At 49.3% G+C, this 14,896-nt stretch overlaps 5 protein-coding genes across 5 annotated transcripts; 4 read left to right on the forward strand and 1 right to left on the reverse strand.

The window, feature by feature from the left end:
* Nucleotides 1-133: 133 nt before the first annotated feature.
* On the reverse strand, nt 134-3,587 carry FSST1_004835 (ribosome 60S biogenesis N-terminal-domain-containing protein; the record flags this gene model as incomplete). The annotated part of the gene is made up of 2 exons (XM_083231050.1): nt 134-3,372; nt 3,431-3,587. The coding sequence occupies 2 exons, from the start codon at nt 3,585-3,587 to the stop codon at nt 134-136; spliced, it is 3,396 nt and encodes a 1,131-aa protein (XP_083088265.1).
* A 3,211-nt stretch (nt 3,588-6,798) lies between these two features.
* On the forward strand, nt 6,799-8,484 carry FSST1_004836 (uncharacterized protein; the record flags this gene model as incomplete). Its single annotated transcript, XM_083231051.1, has 1 exon — nt 6,799-8,484. The coding sequence occupies one exon, from the start codon at nt 6,799-6,801 to the stop codon at nt 8,482-8,484; it is 1,686 nt and encodes a 561-aa protein (XP_083088266.1).
* An 889-nt stretch (nt 8,485-9,373) lies between these two features.
* On the forward strand, nt 9,374-10,998 carry FSST1_004837 (histidine phosphatase family protein; the record flags this gene model as incomplete). Its single annotated transcript, XM_083231052.1, has 2 exons — nt 9,374-9,633; nt 9,687-10,998. 2 exons carry the CDS (start codon nt 9,374-9,376, stop codon nt 10,996-10,998), a joined length of 1,572 nt encoding a protein of 523 aa, XP_083088267.1.
* Nucleotides 10,999-11,791: 793 nt separating this feature from the next.
* Nucleotides 11,792-12,535, forward strand: FSST1_004838 (uncharacterized protein; the record flags this gene model as incomplete). The annotated part of the gene is made up of 2 exons (XM_083231053.1): nt 11,792-11,896; nt 11,957-12,535. 2 exons carry the CDS (start codon nt 11,792-11,794, stop codon nt 12,533-12,535), a joined length of 684 nt encoding a protein of 227 aa, XP_083088268.1.
* Nucleotides 12,536-13,861: 1,326 nt separating this feature from the next.
* FSST1_004839 (inositol monophosphatase family protein) lies at nt 13,862-14,811 on the forward strand (the record flags this gene model as incomplete). Its single annotated transcript, XM_083231054.1, has 2 exons — nt 13,862-13,979; nt 14,036-14,811. 2 exons carry the CDS (start codon nt 13,862-13,864, stop codon nt 14,809-14,811), a joined length of 894 nt encoding a protein of 297 aa, XP_083088269.1.
* Nucleotides 14,812-14,896: the final 85 nt, after the last annotated feature.

The following is a 14,896-nucleotide window of genomic DNA, read 5'->3' on the forward strand; positions in this document are numbered from 1 at the left end:
TGCTTGTCACTCTACAATGGCCACGCTCGAGATCTTGTCAACATCACTCCGTGACAACGTTGGATTCTTCGTCGTATTATAACGCCGGGTATATCAATTATCATATGGTCTATGTAGATTCAATCGTTCAATTTTACAGAACATGCGCAGCAAGCAACTTTTCAATACCGCCCTTACTCCAAATCTTCACCTTTTCCTGGTCACAGGTCTCCCAGACCCTCTTCATAAGCGCAGCCATCACATCTGCCTCCTCTCCTCCTTCGAACGAAGCACGTTGTGTATCAAGCCAGCTCAGAATGCCAAATCGAGTAATCAATGTGGTGCTGCCGCCTTCAATACAAGTCGCGCGGTAAAGCAGACGCAGAAGACGAGTGCGAAGGTTAACACGAAGATAAGGGTTGACGCCCACAGCAAGGATCTTCTCGAACCAGCGCTTGCGGTGGAAGATGCTCAGGTCGGAGGGTGTGCGCAGGCTATCTAGCAAGTACGTAAGAAGCCATGTAATTTCGGTATAGTACTTGTCATCTTCTGAAGGCTCGCCGTGGAGGACATCGTGAGCGAGAGGAAGCTTGTCAGCGGACCAGAAAGGACTGCGGGTGAGAAAGCTGTTGATCTTGGGATAGAGGGGGTGTAGTGGGTTGTTAAGAACATCCAGGGCGTGGATGGCGAAGGCTGTGAATGCAGAAGGAACAGGACCCTTGTCAACTTGATCCCGCGAGGACTCGACAAGTTCGGAGAGAAGAAGCCAGACTTGTTCCTTTTCTTCGTATGAAGACTCCTTGAGCTTGGCGGCCATCTTGAGAAGACTGGTGAGGGCTTCTTTACGGATGTTGGTATGGGCAGAAGAGAGGAGGCGGATTAGGCCCGATGCCCAGCCGTCTTCAACGAGATCCTCTGTGTTTTTACCTGCCCATTTGGTCAAGGTCGTGGTATCTTCGTCTTCAGCGATTGTCACATGTAGCATGGCCTCAAGTTTTAAAGAGTCAATAGTTGACCCGTCTTTCGCAACAGCGGTCTCAGTAGTGTCGACATCCATCATATCCTCATCGACAACTACATTGTCGGACTTATCCTCCTTGAGCTTCTTCATCTTGACCTTGCTCGAAGAGAACTGATCTGAAATGCGCTTGTACAAGGCTTTTGTAAGCTGTTTTCCGTGCTTCATGTTGTATGAGACAGAGAAGTAAGAGTATAGGAATTTGCCAAGCGCAGCCTGTTCGTCGCTACTGGCAGAGCTCATAGCAAAAGACAGCTGCTCCGCCATAGTGACATTTACTAAAGCAGTATCGTCACTAGGCGGCTGTAAGCCATCCTCTTGGACATATGTCTCTAGAAGGTCGAGGTATTTGATAGGTGATGAAGCACATCGGTTAATGCAGTTATCAACATACGACCAGACCTTTTCCATATGCTTTATCTTCACATCGGCCAATGTAGTTTGAAGAGCATCAAACAAAGGAGACATGATAGATGCCTTTGTGACCAGCTGGTTCTCGACGGCGACCTCGCCAAGAACCTTTTTCAGTTGCTGGAATGGGAGATCTCGCTTCTTATCACAAAGTAGCCGTAGCAGAGCAGTATACGGTGAAGATCCTGCCCCGTCGACAAGGTTGTCGATCTTTGAGAACCATCGCATACCCGGGGAATAGCTGGCAATAGAAACAAGGTTCTCAAGTTCCATCACTCTTAGAGACTCATCCTCATGCTGCTCGCTACCCTTGTTAAGCGATCTGAAGACTTCGGTAAAGAAGGGCGAAACGTCGAAGTTTGCAGCAAGTGCCACTTGTGGGATGACTTCATAGTAAAGGCGTAGCAAGCGACTAGCCATGGTCTTGTGAAGGATGTTCTCAGCTGGAATACTCTTGTAAGACCGGACGATTTCCTTCATGTCGGGGATACGTTGGCAAAAGGCATCAGTCAAACGACGGCCAGCCTCAGCCCAGACAGGATCTTTGCCCTTCGATATCTCCTCATGCATTTTCAGGGCTTCAGATAGTTTTTCGACTGCCACGATAAGAATGCGGGTAGCAAAGAATGATGTGAGGTTCGATTTGGATGAAAGACATCGAATGAGAACCTTCTGATTGATAGGGAGGGGAATAATGTTATCAAGCAGGATAGATGTAGGAGGAGGAGTTTTGGCAGATCGTGTGCGATCTCCGAAGCGAGGAAGCAGAGGAATCTGCATGGTGTTGAAGAGGAAAGCGGCATATCCAATCCAAGTCATAGATAGCTTTGGCTCGAAAGTGAAAGATTTGTTGCTGAGGAAATATTTGGCAGTTAGTTCGGGGGCAGCAGTGAAGATCTCAATCAGCAATTCACTGTGCTTCAGACTAGACCAAGGGCGTAGCTTCTGGGCAAATTCAGCGAGAACAAAGTTGTACACAGGGATGTCCTCCTTGTACTTGTCTGTGAACAGTGCGCCTTGCGTACTGGCCTTTGGCGCTCCGCTTGGTATGGGGTCGTCCTCGGATTCCTTGGGATAGAGACCGGTGGAAGGGTATAGTACGCCAGCGCTGGGGGTTGTACAGATATATATGAGAAGCTGGTGGGCCTTGTAGCTCACTGTCGACTTCTCATCTACATCCTCACCATCGTTGGAATATGTGTAAAGAGCCAAGAAACGCACCAATGACTTGGTGTTGAAGCTTCGGAATTTGATTTCTCGAGGAATTTTATCATCTTTCAGAACATACGCCTTCAAAGAATCCAGAATATCCGTAACGACGTAAGGAGGATCGTTTCTGATCGTATAAGTCAGATGCGAAAGGAGCTCTTTCTGGGAAAGCAGCTCCTTTCTGCCATCAGAACCCAGAAACTTGAGAAGACTTAAGAAGAAGCGGACAGCGTTCGTCCTGACAGAAGCCTTGTGTACTTCCTCTGGAGTGTCGCCGATATGCCCAATCTCGAGATTTCTTCCGAGAGAGGCCAATGTAAAGTTTCGAGCACGGAAAATGCGCTTGGCATAGGCACCTCCATCCAAGCATGCCGCCTCTCTCAGAAGGCGCAGAGTAGGTGAGATGACGAAGCCCTTGCTTTTTTCAGCTGAAAGGTTCTTTGCCAATGACTTGAGTTGTCCCTCTTGCAGGAGGGTTTGGCAGATACCGAGGCCGTGGCGAACGAGCTGCAGCGAGCCGGAAAGAATCTGGAGCAACAAAGCTAGGACAACGGCAACAGATGACATAACGCCATCGTTGTTGACCTGGACAGCAAAGGACCACATTTCCATGATATCGCTGAGAAAGACTGCATTTTCGGTTGTGTCTCTGGGCTTGACAGATTCGAGATAGTGTTGCAAGATTTCGAGGTTTGCTCGTCGGTCGCCTTCTTCGTGAACTATCTGATCGAGGAGATTCTTGAAAGATTGAAGACCTAAGAGGAATTTGTGAGTTTGTGTTTAGAATAAGATTGCGATAACATGGTAACTTACCATGCCTGGCATTGCGCAAATCTTGGTCAAAAGAGAGGAGATTGCGCAATTGATCGCTTGAAGTCACCTCTTCACTCGTGGGCGCCTCGTGTACGATCTTCTGACGCTTGCGAAACGCGGCAGCGCCATCTCCGCTGTTGAAGTCACGTTTGCCCATTTTGACGACCTGGTAGCTTGCCGTAACCTCTAGCTCTTGTCCATGAATTTACTTGAGATTTTGGAATTCTGCCACTTGCGACCGTAGTCTCCGCCTGCCTAATTTGGATTTCGAGAGCCGGAGTTATGGGACATCGGCAAATCTATTTACCCGCGAAGCCGTTGAAGATTCCATGCATCTATTCTTTGGCTTTTACTCTCTGGAGCCCACTTACAACCAAGTCCCTTGAACCCACTTACAGACACAAAGATGGGACGAAAAGATTGAAATGCACAGGAACAAAAACCCATAGTCTTTTCTCTCTATCTAATCCTTGGTTACTGTCTATCACCGTTATCTTACATCATTCTTCACACAGAGGCAAACGAAGTAGCAGGCCACAACCCTAGGGCCTTGGAATTCAACCTTGGCTGAGGATCGGTGTCGCCTTCAACTTATTATCAGCAAAATCGAGTCATCCAAGTCAACTGACTTGTTTCCTCTCCTCTCCACCCACTAAAAAATTAAAGAGGACACTCTGATCCCACATCGCGAATTTCTCATTGCGCCACACCCGTTGCATCCGTTGTTGCAAGGCTCAAGACTCCAATGCACAAGAAACAAGGAAACGGGGTGCTCCATCCTTTTAAACAGCCATTCCCGTCCCGAAGAGTGAGACAGGTTGCCCTCCAAGCTGAATACTGCGCTTCCTGCGGGATATAGGGAAAAAAACCTCAGCCGGAATGACTGAAAGATCGCCACTAGAATATCCACAATCTCTTAAAATTCTATTTTGAAAGAGATCATGGCATGTGAATGGCATCTTGCCTCGATCATGAGCTTTTGAACCCTTCCGATGAGGGTATGGTGGCATCCCTGCCAAAAAGTTAATTCCCAAGCGTACGGAGCCACCCATTCGTCGCCATTCTTGATACGTCTCTATTTTAAGAACCAAGGAAAGGCAAAGTCAGGGGCACCACCCTGACAGCCTGCCTGACAAGCAACCATTGTCTTTCAATTAGCAGACTTGAGCGATGAGTAGAGTAGAGCAGAGTAGATGGTGGCGACGGCCACACACTAAATTATCGGAAAGCTGCACGGCGTAGCGTAACGTAGCTTACAGCACAGGACAGACAAACTACCTCGCCTAAGTTCACTAACCATGTCTGCACTTTGCAGCAGCAGGGAGCGGTCCGGCTGTCGATCAGGCTTGACATCGACCCAGCTGCGTGGAATCAGCCCCTAACAGTGTCCGTCTGGCACACGCTCTTTAAACCCCACATGAAGCCATCACACATGCTCGTGTTAGTCATTTTTGGTGACTCTCACTGAGACAAATGCCGGGCTGTGCAATATCCTACGGCTGAGAGGCAGAAAAAGGCAACAAGAATACGACCCAAGGTATCATGGCCGCTTACCATCAGATATTACCACTGAGGCCAAGACGTTTTCAGACTTTCCGTTCGTCAGCGGCAAACATTAAAATTTCGGGAGTATCATCATCTCGTCAATTGTCTCAAATTCTGATGGTAAGCGAATCGTATTGCCTCCGCTCACGCCAGAAGACGGCCATCACAGCGGCCTCTTTCTCGTCACTATTCTGGGTGACATGAAACACCGTCACGGCCGTTTTGGGATGCAACGACCAGTTCGGCCAGCCAAGTTTGCAACATGTTTTGCCCAAAGGAGCAACGGGATTTGACGAAAGCTAAATTGACAGGCGTTCCTGATGTTCCCACGTTTCAAGAGGCCCTTGCTGCAATCTCATACAATAAGAGACGCGGCTGTCAGCCGCAGGGTTGAAGGTGAGCAAACAAAACGTGCAGCGTACCGATTTGATGGAGGAGAGATGATGAAGAGACTAGGTCCCGGGGTGCATCTACCAATCAGCCCACCAAGACCAGGGTGTTGCCCAAACCGGCGGTGCAACCCCAAATAAGATGTACGAATGCGACGTCAGATGTCGATTCAAGGAACACAAAGGAAGATGAGAAGGGCAAGATTGGCACTAGAAGCCAACAAGCGAGGCAGGCCTTCACGATCTGCTACTGGGAGTTTGTTCACAGAGTCTAGAGCTATGACTTTTTTTGCTCTTTGCAATGGATTGATTTGCAATGGATGGCTTGTACTCTTCACTGCGTGCTACGTGGTACTGGCAACGTCTTTTTGTCAATGCACTCAACATTAGTGATATCAATCTCATGCCAATGGTCTTGCCAAGAAGAAAGTTCACACCAGTTTGACAAGAGAAAGTGAGAAATGTGCAGCGTGACGACACACAGCCTCGAACACAGGCAAAGGCCTCAAGGCTCAAACCCCCGTCATCTCTTGCAAGCGTCCAATGCGGAGGCAGCACGAGACCTTGTCTGGGGTCTTTTGTGGCAAGCAGAGAGTGGACCAAATGCACGACATCGAGTCGTAGGAGAGGAAACTAGACACCATCTCGGCCGCTACGTGTGGCCCAGTCAGTGAGTGCCTGTGGTGTTTTGATAAAGTTGGTGTGGAGCGCTAACATGGTCAAGTCTCTCTTCTAAGCGCCGACTGGTCCGGCGTATCAACCGACCCCGGTCCATCACCTGCGCCGTGGGTTCGTCTTGGGCAAACGTCAACCACTCGATAGGTCGTCTTGCATCTGCTTGGGCTGCCGCCCATTTTTACTGTTATTTAATTTTTTACTTTTTTCTCTCTATAACGAGATCGTAGTCTGATGGGGCCCTGAAACTTCCCAGATCCCATTGCAGGGTCATGGTTGCCAATGCTGCCGTTTGTTGCCTCTATGGGTGTGGCTTCAACGTCGCGGCCCAGCCGTCACTCACGAGATGGGCTGGGTTAGACTGCACGTTGCTTGCCGCTGCTTGCTTCTCTTGATTCTTTTATCTGCCGGGTCCCTGGTCCCTTTCATGCGGCTTTCCCGTCCTGCTTCTACCTCTGTCCTATCCCTTTCACCTTCGTTCGTGCAGGTGTTGGCTTACATATACGAAGGCGTGTGCCGTACATACATAATACACACATACCTACGCACGCGCACATACACACATACATACACACTCGGGATCTCACCTTGCCTTATCTATTATATGCGTTGAACCCTTCCTTTTTTCAGCTGGACTCCCGACCTTTCTTTTTGCTTTCGTTGAGTAACGAATCGTCTGTCTTTTCACTTATCCCGCCTTTTATTCTCCCGTGCGTTCGATACGCATTCTCGGTATGACGTGAGAGCTTCGCTCGCAGCATGACACACGCCGGTACCCACGGTGCCCATGGCTCTGGCCCTCAAACATCTCCTTGGCCATCGTGGCTTTCTCTCTGCTGCGCACCGTTGGTCTCCTCAGAGGACAGGAGGCCGCGTCGTAGTAAGTCTCTGTCTACTTCTACTTTTGACTCTGCCCACGCTGGCTTTGCCTGGGCCTCGGATTCGTCTTCAACTTTGAACATTTCGCGGCCAGTGGGTAGGTTGAGCGACAAACAGTTGCTGATAGGCCAAGTCGATGAGAAGCAAGCATACCCAGTAATATACGATCAACCAGTTCACCATCCTGAACCTGTAGCCATGCCTAAGCATCGCAATATGTCGGAAACTTCGACAAGAGACAGTGTCTCATCAAAGAGAAGGAGGTTTTGGTCGTTCTCTTCAAACAACTCGCGCCGACCTCTTATCTCAGCACCTTCAGATTTTCGCCATATAGCGACGTCCACCGATCCATTCTTTGACTATCCTGAACCTACACCATCACGGGCATCGAATCTTCGACCGGCCAAACAGCTACCTCACCGCCCTTACCGACCGCTCGAGTTGAGCATTTACCAGCCCGACAATAGTGTATCTCCCATCCTACCTCACTTTGAACCTAGACCTGCCAACCCGGCTCCTTCATCGGACTTTTCTGAGGAAGGTGTCTCAGACCTTTCAGATTCACCATCAGAAAAAGCACGACCTTCATTAGAGCACCAGAAGAGTTTCTCAGACTCTCCTATGTCTTTTCACTTTCCACGCAAAAATATGACGAGTAGTGCTCCCAGCTCTTCCTTTGGAGACGACGAGATCCCTCCCCTGATCCCTCCCAAATCACGAGGTCGTTCTCGGGCCTATAGCTCACCGGACGTGGAAAAGGTCAAGGAACGGGTTGCGAGTGCCATGCTCGAGGTCGAGAAACTCCAGAAACAAATAGACGAGGTTATTGAGAGGCAGAGTCTCTATGTCCCAAGCCGACCAGCAACTCCCCACTCTGTGGTTAGAAACATGCCGAGTATGAGTTCTAGTCCTGGTGACGAATCTCATCTGCTGACTCGCTCAGATTTGGAGCCTATGCCCTCAATTCCTGCTTTGCCACCAGCAGCCCCGTCCTTTGCCCAGCGTCTTAACTGTGATATCATTGAGAGACCTCACACAGCACCCATCAGATCACCTCGTACACCTATGAGGACCCCCATCACCCCTCCTCGTCGGTCCCAGACTCCTGGTGAGCCGCGGACCCCATCTTCTACCACTCCTCCCCCTCGTCCCAGACGATATGATCTACCCCCACCGCCTCCTTTACCTTTAGTACTTCGACCTCCTCTGAGGAAGAAAAAGTCCTTTTCTCGGGTATCGAGCTGGCTCTTCCCCGGACCGCAGCACGGCCGCAATATGAGTTTCGATTCTGTCACCAACGCTCCCCGCCCTATCAAGGGCAACCAAGGTTTCTATCAGGTCTCGCTGGGCGGGACATCACTTCGGCGACGGAGCACGGACTCTGCCGACACTATTAGTACTTGGGAGTCGGACGAGGAGAACCGCACATTTCCAACGACGTGCTCAATTGGTAGCACAGCAGCTGTGTCACCAGACGAGGGACCTCTGATTTCGCGGTTCGCCACGTCTACTTTTGGCCGCAACGAGCTCCGACCACAGAGGAGGAGCGTCGGCGTTGCAATGTGAAGGAATGATTGGAGTACATTGTTTGGTTTATACCCTGCGTTTTGCATCGTTTTTGATGATTTTATTTACATTCGATGATACCATTTTACCATATACGATAGCTACCACCTAGCTAGACTACGTGGTACTTCTTTGGATATTTGACATTGCGGTAATGGATAATGAATTGGGGGAATTGGGTTCGGATAAAAGGACGGAAATCTGGGCGGCAGGTTTGCTCTAAAATCCATGTCATGTTACACGATAGACACCTCGCAATAGGCGAGCTTTGGCATAACGGTGTTGATGGAGGGCATTGCACTAGCTAGTTACAATATATAACGCCTAGAGCGGTTTCTCACAAATATTAGTTCATCGTCGTAATTCTTTTTTACTTAGAAGTTTCCTTAGTGTTTTGAGTTGAAACTGAGATTCTACCCAAGGTTTAGGGTAGACGAGCTAATAATCCTAACTGACGAAAGTTCTCATCTAAGTTACACTCTATAGTATTTGAAATCCATAGATTTAGTAGTATCACACACACCCAGAAAGTCCTGAAATAGGTAGTCGCTGGGTTACAAGCAAGATGTCGAAGCACAATGGCATGTGGCTAATGACTGCCTCACTGGTCAGCCTCACGACCATGCACGTGGCCCGCCTCAGGTGTCCTGTCTCGAAACCTCGAACAACATCAGGGATGCTCATTCACATTCAATCAATGCCATCAAACCGCAAGAACCCCATGGAAAGAGGCATAGAGCACTCTATATTTGCTTGATTATTGGCGAGATAAGCCTGCTTTTCCGCTTTGTCATCAACACATTCATTGGGAGCTAGCTTGACTAGCAGCTGGTTATCTTTCAAGAACCCACCGGCAAACATCCCTGTCACTACAACAGACTCATTCGATATGGTAGGAATCTCGCACGATGATGCGCCTTCAACGGCCGGACGATCAAGTATCTCTGAGGCCGATGCCGAGAGAGGACGATTGCTTTCGAGCAATGACGATGATGAGACCAACGCTGGCGAGAGCTGTGAGGATGCCGAGCGACTTGAGAGCTGGCATCTGCAACATAAGCGGCGTGAGACCAGACGCTGGAGTTATCTCGTTATGGTAATCAGCACGATCGCGTTGATCACAGTTCTTGCTCTTTGGGTTCACAATTAGTAAGTATCCCGTCAGATATTTAATCATTCACTCTGAATTAATATTTCCAAAGCACTTTAACTTCTGGATGCGAGTATGATGGAAGTTGTAATGACATCTCCAAACTCTGGGGCCAGTACTCTTCATTCTTTTCTGTCCCATCAGAGATTGATTCATCAACGCCCGATGATTGCGATGTCACCGTCGCAATTATTTTATCTCGCCATGGAGCACGATATCCAACGATCACCAAGTCTGAAGCTTACGAAGCCACCATCGCGCGTCTTCAAAAGTCCGTGACCAAGTACGGTAGTGGCTACGAATGGCTTAAGGAATACGAGTACAGTCTCGGTTCTGATGATTTGACCGGTTTTGGCCAGGATCAGATGATTGATTCTGGAAAGGCATTCTACGAGCGATACATTGGACTCGCCGAGAACTCGGACCCTTTCATTCGGGCATCAGGATCGGACAGAGTCGTGGTTTCATCCTACAACTTCACACAAGGCTTTTATGCTTCTCGTGGTGAATCTGGGGATGACTACACTGACGATATTCTGGTCATTCCTGAAGAGTCTGGCATCAACAATACCATGTCGCATGGATTATGCACTTCATTTGAGAAGGATGATGACCTTGGCGATAACGACGCACAAACCGCTTGGGGAAACAAGTTCCTGCCTCCCATTCGCGACAGGCTCAACAGAGATTTGAAAAAAGCCAAGTTGTCGTTGAAGGAAACCATCTATCTGATGGATCTGTGCCCTTTCAACACCGTCAACACACCTGACGGCGCCGTGCAGTCCAGGTTTTGTGACCTCTTTTCTACAGAAGATTGGCGAAGCTACAACTACTGGCAAACGCTCAGCAAGTACTACAAATACGGTAACGGCAACGACATGGGGCCAACACAAGGTGTGGGATATGTCAATGAACTCATTTCCCGCCTGACACGGAAGCCCGTCAAGGATGAGACAACTACGAACAGCACGTTGGATTCCAACCCAGAGACGTTCCCCCTTGACAGGACTTTGTATGCTGATTTTAGCCACGACAACAGCATGGTCTCCATTTTCTCCGCTATGGGTCTGTACAACTACACAGGCAAGTTGCCGAAACAACACATTGTGCCCGCCGTCCGGGCGCATGGCTACTCGTCTGCGTGGGTGGTTCCTTTTGCGGCGCGCATGTACGTCGAGAAGCTTGAGTGCGGTGCCACCAAGGAACAGAAAGGCGAGGAGTACGTGAGGGTGTTGATCAATGACCGAGTGATGGAGCTCGACACATGTGGAGGAGATGAGTACGGACGCTGCACGTTGGAGGACTTTGTAGAGAGTCTGTCGTTTGCTAGGGGAGGAGGACACTGGGATCGATGCGATGTTTGATTTAACGTTAGGTTTAAAGTAGAGAGCGGTTAATTGCACGTTATTGTTATTTTGAGAGGCTAGTATCCGCTGCAATGGACTGAAATAGAACTGAGACGCAAGGATCGTAGATTGAGTTGGAAGAGGAATACGAGGTTTTTAGGGCTAGTAACATGTTGTAGCTCAACAGCGAGAGTGATTAATGGATAGAACCATAGTCGTCTCTTTGAGGAAAGACTATATCGCTGTCTATCAAAGTGGTTCATGAGCTCACTTATCTGGAGGGTTTAACTAGAGTTTGCTTATTATTCCAGGCTCAGATCCAAGGATCAAGGAACGTATCATCCAAATGCAGCACACAGCATCAGCGCCAAGTTCACTGTAAGCAGCCCCTGTACGTTAGGCCCTTGCCCGCCCGTGCAGCCGTCCATTGCAGTGGGCTACCGAAGCTTCCCGTCAGACACGGGCCATCCATTGATTTTGCTTAGGTTTGCTTATTCCTCATAATTGATCAGTGAGATCGGATCTCCCAGCAATCTGGAAAGCACCCGACCTTGAGCACAGCCACTTCACCCACAGACAAGCCCAAAGTCAAACAAAGGGCCTCGAATCTTACATACCAGTCTACCTAACTAAAACCTCCGTCTTTCAAACCTTTCTTTTCTACGGCGATTGTTTCGTCAGCATCCAGATACGTCTGTCCATTGGAGTAATCATCTTGACTTGCGTCACCAGGATTATCCATCGTCATCACACGATTGAATCGCATCGCAGAACGAATTGCCTGGGATACACAATAGCGGGATAACAGAAGATGGTGTCGACGGCTGGAGGTATCGTGATTGCAATTATCGTCCTGCTATTCGCAGGCGCCGCAGGATGGTTCATCTTTACACAACTGCGCGCCCGCAGACTCGGGGTACGTTAATTGCCCTTGCTTCTCTGCTCTGGAGCAATCGGAACTGACTTCTTTCTACAGCTCCCACCCCCAAGCCTCACATCATATCTACCATGGCATAAAGAAGACGACGGCTACGGGCCTCCGCAACCTGCACCAGGAGGTGTTGTCGGTTGGTTCAACGATCAGTTCCGAAAGCTGAAGAACCGCAACAACCGATCCGCCGCAGGCGCTTACGAGCAGTCCGGTGCATCCCGCGGCCGCCGCGGTTTCGGTCCTCTAGATCCGGACGAGGCATGGGACTCGCGCGTTGGAAACGAAGCCGACCAGTACGGATATCATGAAGAGGAAGTTGGTGGCCGTGGCCGAGATACCGCATACGGTGGAGGCGGCTACAATATGAACCTTGCAGCAACACCGGGACTGTCTGGTGGACGAGGATTTGGTGATGGAGAAGAGGACCGAGGCCGCAGGGCAAGCAGGAGTCCCACCTCAGGACCTGGTGGACGAAACCCATTCGATGACGATGCTGCTGCCACGAGTTTGCGCGGCGTGAGCCCCCGACCTATCGACACAGGATATGGAAAGCCCAAGAACAGAAGTGGTAGTGCCGAGAGCAGCCCGACAGAACGACGGTCTGTGTTCAGAGAGAACATGTGAGAAGATATGGATAAGTTGTTTGATTTCAGGATGAGACGAGACAGGAGCTACGAGGACCACGGATTGTTTACCGTTTTGCGTTTTCATTTATCGGCCTTCGAAACGTCTCGCTGTTGTTGTGGCCTGGGTTTTCGCTTGGTGGAGGAGCTCTGATATATCATGACTTTGTTATATGCGTGTTTTCTCTTAAAATTGGCAGTTCGTGTAACATTTGTATAACTCATGGCTAGGTGGTTTTACCTTTGAATCAATGGCGTTGCGATATGACATGTTGGCCTACATCGACGGCGGATCCCATCGTGACCAAATCATAGCAGTCCAGGGGAACAACGCGCAATTCTGTTTCAGATAGAGCAATTCGGTGATGGGAATATCACATTGAGTGGAAGCTCTGGATGGGGTCTTGTCCGACCGGCCCCGGTTTCCGGACCCTCCTCGCAGACGTCAGGGTGACCTGGTGGAGCTTCACTAAACGCTTACCCTTGTTGGGACAGAGACTCTTAATCCTATCTATGTAATATGGATATCAAGCGATACCTGCAGAAGCCCAGTCAGTTACTACTAAGGAAGACAACATAATGAATGTGTAGGAATGGTGATGGCATTCAATAGTTCGCTTGAACTACTTCCTCTCTTGTATCCAAGGAGATTTCTATAGACAAGTTGAAGGACTCAGTTTCTCTGATCCTGGTTAGAGGACCAGTTATCATCACCGTCCTAGTAACATGTTCCCCCAAGTACCCACGCTTATCTTGTCTTGACAGGAAGACAATTGTTCTGGATGTGACACCTGATTGTGGTCAAACGCGGCTGATGAAGAAAAGTCTTGATGTCAGCTCGTGGGGTTGTGTACAATTTATATAAGTTGTACTAAGAAACACTGTCTTGAGAGGAATCCTATGGAAGTTCTATGATCAATCTGCGCGGACAGATTAATATTTGTTGATAACTTTAATAAACTATAAGGTCGTCTTTACAAAAATGTGATATTTAGAAATATACAAATCTATCAAGATCTACGGGTAAATTTCCGATCATAAATTCTTCCGTTATACACATAATATGTGACAGGTTAAGTATACGATATCTTGAAGTCCTTTTAACAACTTGGTCAAGGATGAGTAACCTCAACATTGAAGTAAGGCGAATTTGCTACATGATGATATTCGGCATTGCTTTGTATGGATCAGGAATCGCATGCCACCTTACCGCTGAGCTACCCCGCCGAAATGACATGAGAAGCCCCTCCATAATAAACCTGCTCCGCCCAGTCTCATCATAACACTGTCGAACTGAATTGTACATCTTAGCCACGGTAACCAAACAATGGCAGAACTCGACCTTCAAGCTGTTCACGATGAGCTCGTATCGGTGGCCTACGAGGCCGGAGCCATGATATTGGAGGCGAACCCTGCTGAGCTTGACACTGATACTAAGCTCAACTGTATGTCTCCATTGTCCTGGCCTTGATGATACCGCTGACCTGACCCTTTTGTGTAGCCGTCGACATTGTCACTGAAGCAGACAAGGGTGTCGAGAAGATGGTCTCGACCCGACTATCATCATCCTTCCCCAACATCTCTTTCATGGGCGAGGAGACATACAAGCCTGGCATGAAGCTCGGCCCCGAGCCAACCTTTATCGTAGACCCTATCGACGGTACCACCAACTTCGTCCATTCGTTCCCCAGCGCCTGTATCTCTCTCGGCCTCGCCATCGACCGCAAGCCAGTCGTTGGCGTTATCTACAACCCTTGGCTCGACACTCTATACACCGCCATCAAGGGCCACGGTGCTTTCCTTACACACGGTCGCGGAAAGCAGCCTCAGCGTCTTCCTCTTGCGCGCTCCCCCCGACCCATTGAGGGATTGGGAACCTCGCTCGTTGCTATTGAGTGGGGTGCGCAGCGTGACGGGCCAAACTTTGACGTCAAGGTCGAGGCATTCAGAAAACTCACAGCTAGTCGCGAGACAGGCGGCTCAATGGTGCACTCCTTGCGATCGATGGGCTCTGCCGCACTGAACATTGCTGCTGTTGCGGCTGGCCAGATGGATCTGTACTGGGAAGGTGGCTGCTGGGCATGGGATGTCTGTGCTGGATGGGCAATCCTCAACGAGGCCGGCGGTCGAATGGTGCATGGAAATCCAGGTAACTGGGATCCTGAGGTCGAGTCGCGTGTGTATCTTGCTGTGCGCGGCGCTCCAAGTGGTCAGAAGGAGCTTATTGAAGAGTTCTGGGGAGTCCTTGGAGACAACAAGCTTGATTACTCTATCTAGAGTCTAAGAGCTATGTAACGAAAGATAATGGATGCTTCAACGAGCGGGATTCTAGAGAAAACGGATGCAATGTTAGAAAAAGTCA

This window comes from Fusarium sambucinum, chromosome I, assembly GCF_050947815.1.
Source record: "Fusarium sambucinum isolate potato_lamoka chromosome I, whole genome shotgun sequence".
Lineage (NCBI taxonomy): Eukaryota > Fungi > Ascomycota > Sordariomycetes > Hypocreales > Nectriaceae > Fusarium > Fusarium sambucinum.